Source organism: Charadrius vociferus, unplaced genomic scaffold, assembly GCF_000708025.1.
Source record: "Charadrius vociferus isolate BGI_N301 unplaced genomic scaffold, ASM70802v2 scaffold195, whole genome shotgun sequence".
NCBI classification, from domain to species: domain Eukaryota; kingdom Metazoa; phylum Chordata; class Aves; order Charadriiformes; family Charadriidae; genus Charadrius; species Charadrius vociferus.
The window spans coordinates 1,660,061-1,680,968 of NW_009648539.1; the positions used below are offsets into that span (position 1 = coordinate 1,660,061).

Consider the following 20,908-nt stretch of genomic DNA (forward strand, 5'->3'; position numbering starts at 1 on the left):
GTGGCAAAGGTGGCCAGCAGCATCCTGAGATGTGTTAAGAGAAGCGTTGCCAGCAGGTGAAGAGGGTTGATCTTTCCTTTCTTCTCAGTACCAGTGAGAACGCATCATCTGGAGTGCTGTGTCCAGTCCTGGGCACCCCATTACAAGAGAGACGTGGATACATGGGAGTGAATGCAGTGAAGGACTACAAAGATGATTAAGGGATTGGAGCATCTGACTTAAGAGGAGAGGCTGAGAGAGCTGGGACTGGCTGGCCTAAAAAAGAGCGGGCTCTGGGTGGGGGTTTCTTACCAATGCGCATAAATGCCTGATGGGAAGGAGTAAAGCAGACAGAGCCAGGGTCTTGTCAGTGATGCCCAGTGAAAGGACGAGAGATAATGGGCGCAAATTAAAAACAATCCATCTGAACACAGAAACCCTGTTTCACTGTGGGCAGGTGGTTGAACCCTGCAAGAGGTTTTCCAGGGAGGTTGTGGAGTCTTCATCCTTAGCGATAGTCAAAAACTGTCTGGGCATGGACCTGAGCATACTCTGGGGACATTGGACTAGGCAGTCCCAAGGCATCCCTTCCAACCTGAATTATTCTGTGATTCTGTTAACCTCTTGTGCATATGATTTTTTACATTTGCCTGTTTATGATTGTTCTGAACAGTTTTAGTGTTCAAATAATCTGTTAAGATTGATGTTTTAAAATTCAACATGAATGTATTTTCTTACTCTTCAGAGTTTAAAACTAGATTTTGTGTCTTTTCAATCTATATATGCTTTCATAAATCAGGGTGCCATTTCATAAGGCTTATAATAATGTCATAATAATTTCATAAGGCTTATAATAATGTAAAGGGTGACAGTGTCAGAGTAGCACTAATGTAACAAATGTAACACTAATGTAAACTAGTTTTCTATCATTCTGTGTAATGTTGTGTGTTTAATCATGATGACTACGTTTATTGACATTTCAACATTTCAGCCTTTTCTAAAGAGGTTCCAACTAGTCAGAAATACACACAACGCAATATTTTTTTTTATCATTACTTTTTATATGTTTTATACGGTATCTTTCTGGTACGTATAATATTTTACTATGTTCTCTACCTTTTCAAATTTAGTTCATCCTGAATAATTCACTTAGAGTTCTACTTCCTTTTGTTCATCTTCATTGATTTCTTTCTATAAGCTGTGGTATTTAAGATTCTTTTGTATCTTTAAAGTTGAAGGAGTTTTGTGTCGCTCTATTTGAAGAAAGCAAAATTTTTCCAAACAACTTCATTGATTAAAAAAACCCTAAAATGAACAAGCAGCAAAACTCCATCCAAATCCTGTCAACTTTTCCTTATGTTTCAGTATTTATGAAACTTTGTGTTGGTAGCTCAGAGCTTTACTTCCTTACGAAAATAGAGTCCCCGATGAAGAAATTAAACAAATGGAAAGTATTCTTCTGCTCTGTAAAATCAGAGATACTTTCTTTTTTGTTTGAAATGTTTTTGACTTTGAATTTTATTTGGTGAGAAAACTGAGAATCGTGGAAGATGCTCAGGAAGATAAAACTGAGTGTAGGAAAATATTTATACAAACATATTCTATTTATAGTGCATAAATGAATTTGATCATAGTTCTTATACGTACTTTAAGAAAACAGAAAGATTATATGTGTCATTCTTAAAAGCAATGAAATACAAGTTCATATCTACAGACAACTTATTTCCTTTGTGTTGGTAAGTTGCTTGCAAGTACTGTCCAAAAATGGGTGACGTTGAGCTAGATTTTGTAAAATAAATTACTGTTGTAGATATGCCTATGAAATTTGACAGTATTTTTGTAAATTTTTATAGGTGACAGAGGTTTCTCCTAATGTGACTAAAAGCAGTCAAGCAGAAAAAGAAGGTCGCGTACACCAGTGTTTTGAGTGCAGTCAAACCTTTTCTTCAGCCACCATGTTGATGCACCATAGTAAAGAGGTTCATGGCAAAGAAAGAATACATGTTTGCCATGTCTGCAATAAAGCCTTTAAGCGGGCAACACATCTCAAGGTATTTGGTAATAACAGTTGATTGTTCCGTTAACTCATTCTTTTGTTTTGGACTTTTTGCAATATTAATAAAAGGTACCTATTATCCCTTTACCTTTCCTTTCCTTTTACAGTGTTGAGAGGTGTGCATCTGAGAGAGGGAGACTAAATGATAATGTATTCACAGATAGAGAACTCCTTCCTGGAGCACGGAGAGGATTTTAATGCATATATTGACTGCAGAATAAAACATGTGAATGCCTGTCGTGCAAATGATGGTGCCAGAAAAAAGATTTCACTTGCTTTATTTGCTTTTGTATGTCATCAGTGCTAATCCTGATTTCCAGATATGCTTTTGGAATCATAGGAAGCTTTCTGCTTTGCACTCTGCCATTCTATTTTTAGATGCTCTGTCTTGTGAGTACAAGTGGTACCTTCAGAGGAAGCATTCATTGTAAAATATTTTTACGTTATTGCTGTTCTCTAGTGGTATTTTCTATGTAGTTTTCTCTAGATGATGATCAACCTGATGGTGTTTTTAAGTTTTTCATTAGCTTATAGAATGTTCATGTTAGGAATATTGGGCTGTAGTAGACAAGCGATCTGTCCAGGCTAGTATCCTATGTCTGAGAGATAATAAAAGGCAGTGATTTGAAGAAGTGCTTTAAGAAAAGAGCAAACATATATTATGGTTGCTCAGAATTTTGCCGGTTTCCCAGAATTTATAGCAGGAAATTTCTGCAAAGGCGATGTCTTTATATTAAGTATGTGTGTGTGTGTATATATATATAAATATATATATATATATATATATATAAAGTATATATATATTTTATATTAAGTAGCTCTTAGGAGAGCTTTTTCAGTAGATTTTCTTTCACTTTAGTGTTGTATTTTAAGGAAATATACCATGTTTGTGAGGTTCACCCCATTGGAGTGACCATGTGGGTCAGCCAGAGTATTGGTCCTTGGGGAACTGTCGCAAAATGAGGTGGTATGAAACTGCTAACTTCTGGTTTAGGACAAATTTTCCAGGAAAAAAAAATAAATAAATACAGTATTGATAATTGTTTTCAGTAAATAATGATAGCAAAACCCCCAGATATCAGTCTCTCTTCCATTTATTTTCTTAGAACTGGCTGGTACATTGTTTTTGTAATTACACCTTGGAGAGTGAACATCACCAGATGATGAGGAAGTTTCAACAGTTTCTTTTCCCATATAGACATATACAAAGCAGAGTGACCAGCTAAGTTTTGGGATACTTCATCAAAAATGAAATTTGCGGTTTGATACAGCTGACCCTGTGGAAACGCCGTTGCTCTCTTTCATCCAGCATAACAATTTGATCTTAATCAGTTCAGCTGGTGGCTATGAAAGCTGACAAGTCTTATTTCAGGAAGGCTTTCTCTGTATCCTGTACAAACACAATCCAGGATTTCTGATGATGAAAGTAAAAATGAGTCTCCAAGTCATTATTTTGCACTTCTGGTGAGGAGGAGGAGAGGATGTTTTAGACAAAAAAATTATTTAATTTACTGTTTGGCCATCACGTTTTAAAACAAAATCCACCTCTTCATCAAACTCCTTTCTTCGTTAAGGTGTTCCAGAATATCAGCTCTAAGCATCAACAAAAGTAAATCACAGAATCACAGAATTTTCAGAGTTGGAAGGGACCTCTAGAGATCATCCAGTCCAACTCCCCTGCTAAAGCAGGATTGCCTAGAGCACATTACTCAGGACTGCATCCAGGCGGGTTTTGAAAATCTCCAGAGAAGGAGACTCCACAACCTCCCTGGGCAGCCTGTGCCCGTGCTCTGTCACCTTAACTGTAAAGAAGTTTCTCCGTGTGTTGGAACAGAACTTCCTATGTTCCAACTTGCACCCATTGCCCCTCGTCCTGTCACTGGGAACCACCGAGAAGAGTCTGGCTCCATCCTCTTTCAACCCATCCTTTAGATATTTATAAGCAATAATAAGGTCTCCCCTCAGCCTTCTCTTCTCCAGGCTAAAGAGTCCCAGCTCTCTCAGCCTTTCCTCATAAATGAAACCATAGCTTTGGGCATAAAGTTTTGGGAAGGGTTCAGTGTTCAAAGATCTCGTACTCAGGGCCTTCATTTTGTACTCATGGTATTCTGGAGATCACCAAAAATATTAAGACCACTGCTGAACTTCAGGCTTTCCAGAAAGAAACAGTAGGAGATCAGGTTAGATGCTAGTACTTAGCTGTATTTGTTTTTCCAAAGGCATCATTACCAGCAGTTTCACAGTTCTCCACAAGAAAAGTGTTTTTTTAGAAATTACGTACATACACAAACACAACTGCAGTGTCAAAAGTTTACCCTCCGTTGTCTTCAGTTCTCCTTATGAATTTGGTGCCTGTCCTGATTTTACAACTTCAGAGGGGAGAATCTCAAGAAATGGGCAGTGACTAAACTGTCCAATTCCAAGTTATTAGATAGTAGAAATACCTGCAAGGTGACTGTAAATAGTAAATAAAGCACGGATATCATTCCAAGATGAAAAGAGATGGAGGTTGTGATCTTCTTAAAACAATGGAATGAAACAAACTTTTTATTGCCATAATTTCAGAGGTGGTTATAGATGGGGCAGAAGAGTTGCATACCAATGCAGGGGAGGGAGGGGGGGTTAAAGGGCACTTTCAAAGAAGGTTTCCTATTCTTACTTTCTAATTAGATAATGCTCGTTTGGGACCCCAAGATAGTTTCTATCTGAAAAATATGAGAATTACACAAATAGATTTGTGAAACATCATATGAACAATGAAAGAACTACTAAGTATGTCTGAAGAAGTGCTTGTACTTCAGAGCATTGTATTCCCATGAACTATTTTCAAAAGCATATATTTTACAGGAAAAGTGTAAGGCATTGGCAGATCAGTGGAACAGAGTGGCATCACAAACTGTTTCTTCAGAGAAGGGTGACAGAGGAAGTTTTATGGTGGCTATCTGGATGCTCTCCTGTTTGCTTTCAAGTAGAAAATGGGGCAGGGGATTACTGGGGTTTGGGGTTTTTGTTGTTGTTTTGGATTGGGATTTTTTTGTGGTAGACGGACAGAAGCAGCCAGTTTCAGATAATTTTCCTGCAGTAGGTTATAGCCTGCTTCCGCCCTTTCAGTGCTTCAGGAGATAATGAAGAAGATGAAAGCATGATATTTTCTTCATCTCTAACTAAGCTGTGGTTTATGAATCTCCTGTGATTTTCTGAGAAGACCTTTTATTATTTCCCTATAATACTATATTATTTTAATTACTATGATAATATTCTTCCCTGTAACTGTCTTGCTGATTTTCCTGTGAAAACAAATTCTGCAGACACAATTTGCTTAGTTCATGGAGTGAGGAATAGGACTTCATAGACATCAAGAAGGCTTATTGTTTAGGTGTAGAAAAAAACTAATTAATAGTCTTTAGTCTGTAATGAATAGACTAGAAAAGAATACCCACACACATTTTAGGAAGTGGACAAATACTCACAGTACTGTTTCACATACAGTTCATGATAGATTTTTAAATTAAATATGTTTGTATTTGCTTTCTTTTGTAATCTTAATAGTATCTTGGTATTAATAAAGAGATTGAAATGAGAAAGTTAATAGATAACATAAGATACTCCTTTAAATTTGCAAAACTTCTGGGCCAGCATCAGCAAATTAAAAACACTAGTTAGAACTGTTACTAATGTTTCTTCATACAGATAAAACATGTCATACCCTCACACCTGTAAGGACCTTAGTGTCTTTTGTTAAAAATTAGTTTGAGTTCATTACGAAGTTATTCTGTTTGCACATTGACATTGTGCGGCTCTGTGTGTGTTGTGATAGTCCCCTCTTTGAGGCATGTACAGTTTTACAATGACAATAGTTTAGGTGCAGAGTAGGAATACCTATGTATCAGGCAAGGGGGAAAGATGGATACTGTAGATGGAAGGGAAAATAATCCCCTATTAACTTATAAAGCACAGTTGTCCAAAATCTATGTTAGTTAGTGAACAAAACCTTTCAAGAGCTCTGGTTTTGTTTGGGTGTTTTTTTTATTTTGCTTCAGATAATTAGTGAAGGCACTAACGTATGCAAAGAAGGCAATACGTGCAGTTATTGACAAAAGTTTCCAGCGATGTAAAGATTCTGATGCATCAGCCTTACAAAGAGTTGATATACAAAACCAATCTTTCATTTAAAGAAAAAAAAGAATATGCAGGCTTCCATCTTCTTCCTGCTTGTCTGCTGAAGTCTAAGATCCTCTGCTTTTGTCTTCAAAGTATTTCTGCGTTAAATAATGAAGTCTTTTTAAATGGTCTGAAATACATTTTTTTTTTCCGTACTGGCTTAGGAACACATGCAAACCCATCAGGCTGGACCTTCACTGAGTTCCCAGAAGCCTAGAGTGTTTAAGTGTGATACTTGTGAAAAAGCTTTCGCTAAGCCAAGTCAGCTGGAGAGACATTGTCGCATTCACACAGGTAAGACCAAAAATTATTTTTATCTCACAAGATTTTCTTATGAATACGCACAGGTGTTCTGTTTGGAGTCCTTGCTCATGGTTTCAGGTATCTGCATTTAAATATCAGCTTAAGTTTAAAAAAAACAAGTAAATTTCTAACTCAGAGTTTAGAAATTAAAATGATAAACAGCACTTAATCTCAGAAACTGTGATGTTTTGTTTAAAGCCAGAGCATCATGCTTAATGGTGTGATTAAGCTTCTCTGTATTTTGGGTCTGGCAGTACTGCAATGGTAATGTGAATGCATGAGCTTGTATCTAAAAGTTTGTCAGTCTTTGAAACAGATTAATAAAAGCATATTTTAAAGCATTGTTTAAAGTGGTGTAAAAGCACTGGATATAATCTTCAAGTATATAGGAAAAAGTGCAAATGAGGGAGTGTGATCAGTGACATTAAATAAGGGACAGTCTTGACTGCTGATACTAACTGCTGTATTCAGTGCTTCCTTGTCATTGAACTACTTACTCAGTTCATCTGTTTCTAATGCCAGTGCTTTTAATTTGTTGTGTTCTTTTCTGCTTAAGTATTTTCTTCAACTGTTACTCCATAAAAAGACTATACTGACTTCTCCTAGGGACCACACATTTTCTGTGATAAAAGTGCTCTTTGGGTTGCAGCTTCTGCTCTGCTACGAGTTGAAAGTTGTACATAGGATAGCCCAGCTGTCTTCTCCTTCACCTTCTGTATCTTAAGAACAGTGCTCTTAAGAACAGTGTTCTTAAGAGCATGATTTCTAAATACAGGAGTCAGTTCTCCGAAACAACTTCTCTCTTTTCCATACCACTGCTACCAATAAAGAGCTGTCATGGCTGCTAGAGTTAAAAAGGAAAGTTATCTGTGTCGCTTCTAAGCTGGAGGGGGACCAAGGAATTTGACTGGATGTACCATAGCATAAGAAGACTCCCAAAAAAGGATAGCTGTCTTTCAGTGGAGTCAGCCAGAGCTTTCTCCTTTCCCCAATATCAGCTTCTGTTGCTAATGTAAGTCTAAACTGATTTGCTTTCCTAAAGGTATGATCCTTGTCTGTGAGAAAGTGTTCTGTGATTTCTATCTTGATTAAACATTTTTAACAATTTCTAATGGGCAATACCTACTGAATTAGTGGCCAGAAGCAAAGCACCATTATTTCTCTGAATAGCTCTAAATAACTTGTACATTCAGATTTATCAGTGAAAAGCAGTTCGGAGAAATGTTGCTGAAATTAGAGGGAAGCAGATGCTTCCAGTACTACCAAAAAGCCATGTGGTAATCCATTACATGAAGCTAAAAAGGCTGTTCATCGTAACAGAATAGAAAACCTGGAGTCAAAAGTATCTGAGGAAACCTAGATTTCACTTCAAACTAGTGAAATAATTGTTAACAAAAATAGAAACAACACTTCTGTGCTCTAAGGGACCTTTTATTGGTATCTGAGAAGTTGGATTTAGCATGGAAGCAACGGTGGGTCTAGCGTGGAAGCTACATGTGGGGACACTAACATACAGGTAATGAAGGAGGAGAGAAATTGGTCCTCTAAGGAAGATTGTGGAAAAGTATTTATACTTCTGCTTGTGCTTTATTGTGCTAACTAATAGCAAAGTATATTTGCAAGTTTATAAATTGCTTTTCAAAGTCCTTGATGATGTACAGCAACGTGCTTGTGTTGATGTTGGAGGCTGTAGTGTTGAGTGTTGAAGCAAAGGCCTGGTTTTGCAAAGTAGGTATTTTAAATTTTTTAAATATTTTTGTAATGAATGTTCTTGGGTTTATATTTAGAAATTAGTAGTATCCTGGCAGATTTGGAAGAATATGCCTGCTTTGGTAAGATATGGGAAGCACTAGTAGCTATTGGCATAGGAGGCCACAGCTCCCATGGAGAATAACCAGAACTCTTTTTTTTTTTTTTTTTTTTTTTTAAAAACACATTTGACTTCCTAGTTTCTTACAGACATCAGCTTTGTTGAGTCTAGAATATTGCTTTATCTACATTATTCATAAATGTGAAAACATGATGGTTCCCTTGAGTACCGAAAAGTCAAACTGGTAAAATTATTTTTTACACATCTATTAAATAATTTACTTAGATTAAAAATTGGATAGGAAAGATAACAATATCAGTAGTTTAGGACCTATGTAAATATTTTGACATTTAATTTGGGATGTTGTGCTGATGATATGGAGCCATAGCACTGTTTTGAGGAGGTCTCAAGGAAGAAGATTGTCTACTTAATTTCTAGGTCATCTTCATGATTTTTACTGAATTCTGAACTGTATTTTTATGTTGAAATGAGAAACTATTAAATAATTTTTTTTGTCTTTTGTAAGGGGAACGGCCATTTCAGTGTACACTATGTGAAAAGGCTTTTAACCAGAAGAGTGCTCTTCAAGTCCACATGAAAAAGCACACAGGAGAGAGGCCTTATAAATGTGATTACTGTGCAATGGGATTTACACAGAAAAGCAATATGAAACTGCATATGAAACGGGCTCATGGTTACACTGGTATGTAGCATAATGACAGTAATGGTGAGTGCAGAAACCCAGATGCTTTACTAGGAAAGCACAAAACACTTCCCTGAAGTTCATGGGGACATAGGCCCTAATGGCCAAAGACCAGAGTTGATGAGTTAGTAGCTGCACACGCAACCCAAAAAGCCGTTTGAAACAGAGGTTGGTTACTGTTTATGGTTCCTTGTTTTTTATGTGGAGCTCTGTAGTACAGAAATACAAAGCTCAGAAACTATTACAGGAAAACATTTGATTATATTAGATTATTTTTTTTTAAATTTTTCAAAGAGCGTCTAATGAATTTACAGAATATAAAGTAGTTGTGTAATATCTTTCCCAACACGATTCCTTTAGTCACAAGTGCTATATTTGCATTTTTCTTACACTGTGTGTCAAATCATACTCACTCGTCTTTTTCTCTTGTACTTTGGCAGGTCCTGTACAAGAGCCTGCTAGTCATCCAGAACAAGAAGGGGAAGATATTAGTCGTGCTTTGAATTTAGAAGAAGTGGTACAAGAATCTTCAAATGAATGGCAAAATATAGGCAACGTTTTTCGATGACACCTTAAAATTTGAAAGCTAAAAATGTTTCTGGGACTCGAATTTCTCTAAACAAGTTTTCAGAAAAGTAAAAGATGGATTTTGCAATTAAAGCTTCAAGCATTGAAAATATTAACAATAGAATAATATATTATAGGGTTTTTTTTTAATTATTGACAAAAATTACCTAAAAGAATCATTCTTTTTTTAAGCTTGTGGAAGAATATTGGGAAAACAACAGTTATTCTGCGCTAAGTTGTCTGTGAATCTATGAACTCAGGTAATACTGTAAACAGTTTCATCTTCTAATTCACAGCCAGTATATCTGTTTGAAAAATAAACTGGAACTCTATATCAGAATAGAATGATTCCCCTTTTTAAAGGATGTATAGAATAACTTTGTGGGGAAAAAACATGAAACTGTCAGTCAGCTTTCTTTTTTATGTCGTTAAAGAAATAATAATTGAGGTTGGAAACAAAATGTTACAGAGTAGATGCATGCAGTATAAAATAGTTTTGGTTTGTTTGTTTGTTTTTTTTTTTACAAGACACAGGAAAATGCTGTATTTCTGTTTCAAGCTCTTTTTAGTACATTTTGAGAATTTGTTGGAAAAAAAATAAAATGCCATGAACTTATGGCTTTTCTTGAGTTAAACTCTTGAGAGGGAGCATGTTCATTTCCATTCCAACCACAGAGGCAGTTAGTTGTTAGTTTTTACATTAAAAGTCTGAGGTTTTAAACTCAGAAATAATTATTTAAAGAGAATCCAAACTGGAAGAGGTTCCGATGAAAGCCTCTTCTTTTATGTTTGCTGTATTGGATCAGCAGGTACATATCTCAGTATCTGTGGAAAACACAGCCATATACTAAATCTGGGAAGAAAACATACAATTTTGTGTTAGTAGTGAGAAAGTTAGATGCACACTAGGTCACCTATATTATACAGTATTCCCCAGTGCTGTAAACAGTTATCATTTCAAATCTGTAAATTCCTCATTATTTTCTTTGTGAATTTTGGAAATATGTTACTTTTATTTGTTGTTTAAGTCATTGTTTCAGCAAAACTACCTAGTTGACTAAGTAATGGTTTGAAAGGTGCCACTTGTTAAATATATTCGTAACAAAGAAACACTGGAGTAAAAACATAGTCATCTTTTAGACATTCCAAAGACAGAAGCTCTTTTCTTATTTTTACCTTGTTCTTTTGAATTTTATTTATATGTTACATATATATAGATATATATATGTGTGCTTGTATGTATATATATATATATTTAAAGTTATATGAGCCTCTGTGTGGCTGATCAGTATATTTTGTAAATACTAATCCCAGTTGCAGGAATTTCATCTTTTTGGTTTGCCGCAAGTACTTCTAGATCAGTGGTGGATTTGTTGTACTATAATACAGAGCTGGATTTTAATTTACCTTCTGAAAGATAAGTGCTCTCAGATCCAAAAAACCCTTTTCTGTAAATATTGTCTATACTTTGTCTATGATACAAATTAGTTATTTCAGATTGCTGAAGCAAGAAATCACTGTTGGTTTTGATAGGGCATCTTTTAATTCTTTTGTTAACTCTTTGGCATATGTATATAAGTAATATAGTTGGTGACATGAAAATAACACTTTTGTTATGTGGAATATTTAATTCAAAAACATGTTAAATAATATTACTTTTTTCCAAATTCTGTTTCGTGTATTTTTTAAGCATTTGATTCTGCATTCTAGGAAATTCTAAAAACTCCATTTACCAGAAGTGCGTGTCTTAATATTATATGTAAAGAATGTATGTGAAGTTCTTCCAGCAGTGCCTTTCCTTCTAGACCGCCTATTAGTGTTACAGCTGTTTAAGAAAGACGTTATATCTTAGTTGTCTGAAGGCATATTGGCCCCATGGCATAGCGACCTGTTTATCTGTAGTAATATATTAAAATATGCTGTTGCATGTGCCAAGTGTAAAAACCTTTTCCCTTTTCTTTCAGAGAATACTGTATAAATGCACAGCAAAGTTTGCTGATTTGCTGTGTAGGGGATGATGCTTTCCAGAGGGTGCTGAATACAGTTTGACAGAACTTAATTTATAGCTGGTCAAATCCAGATGCAAATCCGTCCTTCATAGCGGGAATGTGATTCCTGACTGCTTGAGAGCGTTTGGTCTGCTGTAGCTGTGATTGCTTTGACAGCAAGTAAAAATTGGTGGTGATTGTTACTTGTTGAGCATGTGCTAAAAGCAGATCTCATGAGTAAAAAGATGGGGTTTTTTTAAATGGTCACTTCTCAAAGTGTTATATCTTGATTAGAGGCAATGAGTGTGTGTTGTAAGTCTTGGAATTGTTAAATAAGCAGTGTGATTTATGGAGTCACCTGACGTTTTTCCTGAATTCAGTTTGCTACTCCTCCAGCACTTGGAGACCTGTCAGTTACAGTAAATAGACTTCTAAAAAACTTTTTTGTATAATGGTATTTGATTTGCTACCCGTCATCCTCCTCCCCCATGAACTTCAAGAATTCACTCTTGAGTATCCCGACATAGAGGTTTGCATAGCCCAGGTTCCTTGGTAAGACTGAGTCGGAGGTTTTCAGAGCAGTGTATCTGATGTTCAGTACAAATACAGACGCTGTAACCACTATGTTGATATTTTCAAAAGCAATGTTGAAGCGGATGCATTTTTTTAAGAAGCAGGAAGAACTCTTGTTCTAAGGCCTGTTTGAGGAGTCACACTGTGTAGTCAGTAAGTGAATAGTGCGGAGGAATGCCTCTGTTCTTTCTGGTTTGATGCAGTGGTAGGCTTGCGCTAGCCTCAGGCCTTTTGGCTGGTGTCTGCTCAAGTGTTTCTTTTGGTTTATGTCAATTCCTTCAGTACAAGAAATGTCACACTCCTAGTGCTGGTTGTGCATTCTCATTGAAGGAAAAATCCTTTGCTTGCAAGTCACGTGGCTGTTTAAACTGCTGTTTTTCAGCAAAACTACTAGTGAGTAATTAAAAGAATAAATTTCAGTCTAAGTTTAAGTCTCTTTTGAGAGACCAAAAAAGCCACTTCCAGCCTCTGGAAAAGATGACTGAGGGAAAAGCAGAGTGATAAAGGCAAGGAGGAAGCTTTGGAGAAGTTCTGTAGTTCTACAGTGCGGTATTTTGATAAATGTATTTATCTTTTTTTTTTTTTTATCCTTAAATATTCTTTCCCATTTTTGAAAGCTGCTTTAAAAAAAACCTTGATTTTCACATACACAGTTCAAAGAAGTTGCTTTGTGCTGTACTTGTTTATGAAGGGCTGGATTTCGTTGCCTTTACATAGGTATTTTATGCTTTGCAATATCCCCCTGGCCTTTAGCTGCCGCTCCACAAAGATGATGGCCTCATAATGACCCTGTGTCACATTGTCAGCCTTGGGGGCCGTGCTGAGTCACCAGAAACGTCACTAGAAGGCTGTGTGCACGCAACTGGGGCTCGGGTCCCAAAGTGGCATTTTCTAGTATCTGAATGTTATTCGTAAAGTGTGGGAAAAAAAACAAAAAACAACCAACCACGGAACTTCATATATATGATCTCTGTTGTAAAAGACAAAACTAGTCCAAGTTTGAAGTTGATTACTTTATTTCAATAATGAATATTTTTAAAAGCTGTGTTCCTATAAGAACAATACGTATTCAAATTAAATCAACTATTATGTTGCAGAGTATACATCTGAATGAAGCTACAATAGAAAAGTACACATAGCAACCAATGTAGGTAATAGAAGATGTAATACGTGTGTGTATGCTTAATAATTTTGGTGGTTTTGTTTTCTTTAGTCTCTATGTATTTTCTATCCTCTCATCTTTCATTGCTTCATATTAATGGACACGGATTTAAATCTACAGTAGATTTAGATGTGAAATGCAATTAAGATACATATTTATAGGTAACTTTTATTGGGTGCTTATTAGGAATGCGGTTTCAACCTGGGAAGCATTAACTGTAGTCTACAATGCATAGGCTAAAAATAAAAAAAATAAAAAAAATAATCAGACACTTAGATGACAGCTTGAAGAAATGGTAAGTTTAAGTAATAAAACAGTGCAATTCAGAAGAGCCTTTTCTCTAAGTGTGGTTGGGAATACCATTGCCACACATTCATTTTAGTAATTTGTGAACAATTAATACCTAAATCTAACTCATCTATAATTTATTTCTATAAGGCAACTACAGTACAACAGTTAAATGTTCACAGTAGTTTACTATCAGTTTGCTTTGGTGCACTGCCCTTAATAGGAATCCAGATGTTACTCGGGCACAAGATGAGCCAATCAAATATAACACTGCTGCAATACCAAGAGAAAGATTTGAAATTCTAACGTGAGATGTGCAGGACTATCTGAGATACCAATACTGAAGGGCTCTCTTTCAGAAATTAGACTTATTTGTTTATATATCTCTTTACTTATTTATTGTACTGCAAAGTTAATGCTGTTGCAGCAGAGTTTGTATGAAGCACCAGTGATGTCCAGTGGTCACTTGTGCAATCTTAGATGTTTCTTCTCTGGGAATATCCCTTGTTTCTTAACATTAGTCTAACTCAAATTTGAAATCCTCTTTCTCTCCCTCGTCTGCTCTTATTTCTAATGGTTTGGATGCAATAAGCAATTCATGGTATGGAAAGAATTTCCTTATTACTATTGCTCAGCATCGTATTGATTCTACAACATCTGCCCCCTCCCACACTTCACATACCTTGAACTCCCAATGTTTGGTAAACCTTTCCATGACTGCCTAATCCTGTTATGAAAATAAATTATTCTGTGAGTGAGAGAAGGAAGATTAAAACAAAAGAAAACAAAAAAAAAAATCAAATAAAAAAAAGTATTTGGATAAACAGTCCTTACAACTTCTGCACATGGTGGAACTTTTTTTTAACAGCAGTGTCTCAGAAATTCATTAACAGCAGTGCTCAGTATCCAAGATATTAGCTCTTTATTTGTAATTCTGATGTTCACTAAAACGAAACCAGAAGACTTGAGCTCAGATTAGGTGCTTGGGAGAAATAAGGAAGTCCAGCGTACAGTTAGGGCGTCCTGAAGAAGAATGAGTAAAGTCAGAGATCTTGTTACTTCACGTAAAACAAGGAAAACATCTAGTAAAGCTACTTTTTGTGTTCCTTTCATTCAACTGTTGGTCAGGGATTGCCAATAGACGTTCGTATAATCTACTGCATGCAGAACCTAATTGGCATTAAGTAATGGATTGCATCTATCTAGGTAATCATTGTAGTTGTTATTAATTTTAAGGCAGTTACATTATGAAGCAGAGTACGTGATCCTTGGATGGCATCTTAGAGCTTCAGCGTCTAGCAACTGGTGAACCAGATCGCGATCCAGGTCGGGACCCAGAGCCTCCCTGTGGAGGGAAGAATGGAGTTCAGTTAATTAAAAGGTACTGTATATTTGGGGCTATAAATTGAAAAACATCAATCTGTAGTACAACAAAATGTAAAATATTATCAAGTGAAGATGGCTTGCAGTGGCCTGTAGTACATTGCTGAATATTATTGCAATTTTCCCTTCAGAGAGTTGATTGCTTTCCGTATGTTTTCACATAGGATTGACATACTCTTGTTAAATCTCTCATAGAGGGCTAGACAGTCTCTCATGAATTATTTGTACGTGCATATTTTTACTCAAGCCTTCCTAATGAAAGCAATGTATTTCCTTGGACGTCTTAGAAATTTATATTTTTGTGGCTACTCCTGAACTGTATACTTCAAAAACCCCCCCCCCAAACGTAAAAGACCACCAACCCCCCCAAAAAACCAACCAAAACAAAAAATTCCAAACCTTGCATACAAGTTGTGATAGTCTCATATCTGAAAGAACTGAAATGTAATAATTTTATTCTGTAACATTTATTAGGGTAAATCGTTAGTGTGGTTGTATCAACATCAGTCTTGTATGGAAACTTCAGATGCAAATATAGGAAAAAACCTAAGAAAAGATAAGGGGCTGAAACCTGGCCTACTTTTACAAATAATAAGAATACATCAAATTAGGGGAAAAAAAACCCACCTTGTGACAATTCATAAATCTGCAGTTGAGAAAAGCCCTACAGCAGTTTTACCGCAAAGATGATCCAAGCTGAAATTTTGGTTTCATTTTTGGAATTTAAGATTAGGCTATCTCTGGTATCTTTTCCTGGGGCTTTAGCAACTTTCTGAGCAAACCTCGAACGGTACGCTTAACAACCACAAATGTGAGATATTGTGGTAATTGTTACTGTAATTAGTTGATGACTGAGCTGTTTACATCAAAAAAATTAAGCATATGTGTACTTTGGGATTTTGTTAATTTATATTCTCATCTTCCAGTGCTCCCTCCTTAGTTTTACTGAACTGTTTCAGAGGAAAACTTAGTATAATTCATTAGGTAATTGTCTTTGTCTTGGAAAGTTATCTTAAAGAACGGAGAACTTTTTTTATTGTAAAAGACTGCAAAACTATATAAAGAGATAGTTATTAATGCCTCCTGCTATAAACAATGGGTCTAAATCAAATGGGCCTGAATAAAACTCTGATACGATTTCCAAAAGTTAAAATGGCATGGACAAGGCTACCTAAAAAGCAGGCTACCTAAAAAGTAGAACTGGCTTATGTATATCATCAGATATATATAAATCCAAACTAAAATGGTTGCAATGGGTAAGTAAAAAGAGAATGTTAAATTTTGGGAGAGATTATTACATGATATTTTCAGATATTCAAAAGAAATTTTACAAATAATGTCAGTATATAGCCATGGTATTATTGATGTATCTGAACTCCACTAAAAAGCTACAAGTGCACAGCATGAAAATTAGATGTAAAAGGTAAATGTTTGATTTTTACCTGGGCCTCTGAAGAGCTCATTCCATTTCTTAAATTGCAACATAAGGATTCTTACTATCTCCTTGAAGTTTGCAAGCTGTCACTTAGTGCTGCATAGGTTTGAAAAACAGCTCTACGATGAGAGATGTGTACCCTAAACCATGTAAGAGTTAAAAATGTATTTTTACTACAGGCAAAGGTGGTGTAACTTCTCCCATTGGAGAGTAAGAATAGTAAAAGCCTGAGATGAGCAGCTCTGCCAATGGGATCTCAGAGCTTCTATCTTGAAGTTCACACTACTACTGATTGTATTCTACACGTGCAAAAAGTATACTAGATGATTCCTTACTTGTGAATGCTTCACTACCTCTGAGGAGAAATGACAGTCTTAGTTAAAGTAGCTGCCCGTGGATATGATGTGCTTTTCATGCGTCTCTTTACTGACGTAGAACGTGAAAAGTCCTCACCACTAACTTTTCCAGTTCTGCTTTCATTTATTAGCTGTGTTGGTGGAGCTGTGCAGTAACTCGAAATGGTGAACTGAACCAGATTAAAGACAATCTGACCAAATGTTTATTTTTCGTATGACGTAGTCTTCTAATTTGCTCAACTGTGTGGTGTCCCACCTGGGCTGGGAACAAGCAGGGACTATTCAAGTTGTTACTGCAGTTCAACCAAGTATTTGTCCAGCACTGCCCTCTACTGCCATTCCACAGCTTATCAGTGCGTTTTCATTTGCGCTATTCTAAATAATTTAGCAGCAGCAGCAATCTGTGTCGCCTCCTTCATCTTCTAAGTCATTTGTGAGTTCAGTAACAGCACAGATCCTGGTGCGGCTCTCTGTGGGACTTTGTGGACTTACCTTCTTTCCTGATGGTAACTGAGTGTGTATTTTTACCTTTGTTTCCTATCATGTAGGTAGTTACTAAGCCATGAGATAACCTTCTGGTTTATCCATGCAAATCTAGATTCTTCAGAAGCCTTAAGGACATGTGGTTGTTTCAAACATGGCAGGTTCTGGAGAGGTTTGGCTTCTCTCTTTCCTGGACTCAATTTTTTTGTATCTATAGTAAGTTCAATTGTACTTTACCAGTTTAAAGATTTTGGAAAGAGTGCCCTGGCCCTCATGATAGGATCCCTTATGTCCCTTGTGAGCAGATTTATGCTCATAGAATTTTCCGCTTCCTCCATATCCTGGCTTGTGTCCTTCACCACCCTGCAAAGAAAGAGTTACATATATATTGGAAATCATCACATTCAAATTATCATACGCGCATTGTAATCTTTGTTTGTGATCACTGGAATGGAATACTCAAATGAGAAATTTAGAGGTGTTGGAATAAAATAATCTTTTATGTAATAAACAAGGATGAAGGGCAATGTTAGGAAATTATCTGAATTTACTCAAATCTGAGGGAAGCACCAATCTGTAAAAGAGGAATTAATGATCAAAAAATGGATACTCAGAAGGTTAACCTGCATGACAAAACTTAAAATGTTTCGGTTTCATGAGTTCTAATTCAATTAGTCAAACACGTCAACTAATTTGTCGTCTTCTGATAGTGAAAAAAATGCTTGAAGGCGTTTTGTCTTAAAATGCAAGTAATTTACATGTCCATCTCATATAAAATCAAACCTGTGGTAAAGAAGTAGAATTTAATTAGTTGTGAGATAACTGCGGGAAGAACTTGTCTAGCTGTGTAGGCAGATCACTTCTTACTGAAAGGGGTTACAAGGAAAGGTGGGACAAAGTACTGGAGTTAGCGACAGTGTTAGTTTTGCAGACTTGACTGTATAAGAGCAATTGGAGCTGTGGAATAAGCGCCCATCTCGTCCCAGCCCTCCCATTTTTGTCCTTCCCGGGAAAAGAAAAATGCAGCAGATGAGTCTTCCAGAAGTCTTTAAGGGAGGAGAGCTTTGCCATGCAGTGGATTTTGCTCCCTTCGCGCTAAAGCCAAAGAAATTATCGCTGCAAGGCTGTCAAGTTGCTGAATAAGAGCAAGCAACAAAATTACCGTCTTAAAGTGCTGTGGGAGGAGGGAGGAAGGTGCAACAGGAAAAGCAGAAGAACAAAATTGAGACAAAACCAAAATGGTCGCATTGCTGCAGCAGCTTGAGGCAATGGAGCAGTATATGCTTTGGCCTGGTAAATCAAATGGCTGTTATTGAAAGCACATTCATCACCTACCCAGCTAAATCTGGTGAGGGATAATCCTCTTCCCTGCACATGCAAGAAATAGAAACAACGACATGATGATCACTATGGAACACAACATCTGGGTGTACCGTATGCAGAAGACGACGAAAACGCAGTAAAACCAACAAAATACCGGCCAGGTAATGAGGCAGGAGTTGAAAACAACAATCTGTGTGCAGTCATTTCGTAAAACCAAAAAGGCAAAATTCTTTTATTATAAGAACTGACTGCATTAGCCATGCTATGTCAGTATCATGCGCTTTCGCTAAGTAAATGTAAGGACAGTTCCTGGTGGGTGAGGCTTGTTTGAAAGCATTACCTATTATTAGTTTATTACATAAAGCTATCACAACATCAACTGAATATAAAAATCCCCGCGAGTGGCTTTAGTTTGTTACGTGTCATGCAGCAAGTCGGGAAGTGCACGAGGAAGAGAACTGAGGCTTTTCTGCCTTAGTCCCTTGCTTTAAATATGCCCAATGATAACTTGAGGTTTTTACTTAGTGCCGTTAAGGAAAATGAATCAGGTTAGCAGTCGAGTTGGCATAAATCAGCCCACAAAAGATCTCGGACATTGCTTTAGCTCCCGAAAACGCTTACCTTTGCTTGCATTGGGGGAGGTGTACGGGGTGAGACCTAAAAACCAACACAAAAAGGTTGTAAAACCAAGGCAACGATAAATGGAGGGAATCATCAAGCCTTTTGTGTATTATCTGTGAGTTAGTGGGATTATGTGCTGTCTAAGTAATTGCACTGAGAAGCTGCTCTGCTGTCTTAGGCTTTGCCTGGAACACGCTGGATTTTTGTCTATTTTTAAAGGGAAGACATGCCTAAATACAGCCAGTGCTGGTGACACAGGGACAAAACCTATAAATGGTGAAGCTGTATCATTATAATAGTGGTCGTTGAAATTTGACTGTGCTCGTGGTGGGTTCACCCCCTTCTTTTTGTAGCATCCCAGTGTTATTTGTGTTTCCAGGTAAAAATTTTTGTGTTTGAATGGTATGACAAGCTCAAAGGCGCAGTGCAATTCACGAGGCTCAAAATAACGGCTAATGAATGGGGAGTATCTGGTTACTGATGGATCCTAAAGAAAATACTTCATTTTAGTGCGGAACAAGAAGAGAGGAGACTTACAATGTTCTTGAAGAAGTGGACTACGGGGTTGTCGTCACCAGGCCGGCCGTGCTGAGATCTCTGGGGGATGGACCCTACGTGGTGGCTAGCCCTGGCTGCGTGTATATCCTGAAAAGCAGAACAGGCAAATGGCCAAGTCAGCTGGCACGGAAAGGGGATCGGCGGCTGGATGAAGAGGAGAGTCATTTCCACCAGGAATGAAAAGAAGAGAAAAATGCTTTGGAAATCTGCAGAGATTGCCACCTAAAGTTATCAGTGCTGTGAAGAAATTTATTTTTTTTTTTAACGCAATGGCAAATACAGAGTATGTATATGGACATGTATTGTGCATATATGTATATGGGTGTACATGTTTTTAACGTTTCAGCCCAGTGGGGAATTAATCCTGCTATTGGAAAGTTCTGATAACAGAAACCTTGTCATTTTCCTTCTTTCATAAGTAGGATCATAGAATGTAATTTTAGAAAGGAAACCTGAAGTGGAGAAAAACTTAAAATTATGGTGGGCTGTTCTCTGTGCAAGAACAGGAATGGGTCGTGTATCATTTCTCAGTTCCCAAAGGCCACGTAACACCGATGAACTGCAAGGGCAATGTTTTGGGGGTTTTTTGGTGGTTTGTTTTTTTTTTTTTTTACAGTGAAGGAATCAAATGAGACTGACGATACTTTCTATTTTCAGTAGGGCTTCCTGAGCAATACAGAGGGAAGTCCAGTAAGCAAAGGTAGAAATGAATAAAAATAACACATTGTGAAGAGTGAATACCTTGACTAGTACTTGGAGCATGGCGCATCTGTTGCAGTGAAAATCGTATCAAAAATTTGGTGTAGTTCCTGCTATCTGCATGCAGTATGGCAAAGTTTAAAAAACAACTGTTCATATGACTGACCCAATTACAGACATCTGCCCGTCACTGCGGATGTAGAGGCACAAGGCTTCATGTTCGGTGCTACAGATCTGAACTGTGTTCAGTGGGGAACAGGGAAGGTGGGAAAGAATGAAAATAACAGTGCCATGATGATTCTCTTGTAATGAATTCCCTGAAAATACAGTGATGTTATAAGCATCGTGTGGCTACTAAAAATTTTCATTGGCTTCTGAAGATGAAATAGAAATCCATAGTGGGACAGTAGCTCACGTAAGCATTTCCCTAGTAGCACAAACTCAATGAACGTTTGACTGT

The 20,908-nt window shown here is 36.9% G+C and overlaps 2 protein-coding genes across 3 annotated transcripts in view; one reads left to right on the forward strand and one right to left on the reverse strand.

Annotated features, from left to right (window-relative positions):
* Positions 1 to 9,813, forward strand: part of ZNF236 (zinc finger protein 236) — a 67,324-nt gene extending 57,511 nt beyond the window's left edge. The window contains exons 29-32 of the mRNA XM_009885869.1: positions 1,833 to 2,030; positions 6,361 to 6,490; positions 8,836 to 9,012; positions 9,453 to 9,813. Of these exons, the coding sequence (XP_009884171.1) occupies positions 1,833 to 2,030; positions 6,361 to 6,490; positions 8,836 to 9,012; positions 9,453 to 9,580 (633 nt within the window). The 3' untranslated portion in view covers positions 9,581 to 9,813. The remainder of the gene's footprint in view (positions 1 to 1,832; positions 2,031 to 6,360; positions 6,491 to 8,835; positions 9,013 to 9,452) is intronic.
* Positions 9,814 to 13,137: 3,324 nt separating this feature from the next.
* MBP (myelin basic protein) overlaps positions 13,138 to 20,908 on the reverse strand; it is a 94,372-nt gene continuing 86,601 nt past the window's right edge. Inside the window, exons 2-5 of one of the 2 annotated variants that reach the window (XM_009885871.1) lie at positions 19,729 to 19,836; positions 19,192 to 19,227; positions 17,485 to 17,610; positions 13,138 to 14,935 (exon numbers count right to left, since the gene is read on the reverse strand). In XM_009885871.1, coding sequence (XP_009884173.1) covers positions 14,879 to 14,935; positions 17,485 to 17,610; positions 19,192 to 19,227; positions 19,729 to 19,836 — 327 coding nt within the window. In that variant the 3' untranslated portion in view covers positions 13,138 to 14,878. Of the gene's footprint in view, positions 14,936 to 17,484; positions 17,611 to 18,582; positions 18,616 to 19,191; positions 19,228 to 19,728; positions 19,837 to 20,908 lie in introns of both variants that reach the window. The other variant, XM_009885872.1, reaches the window with a different exon arrangement.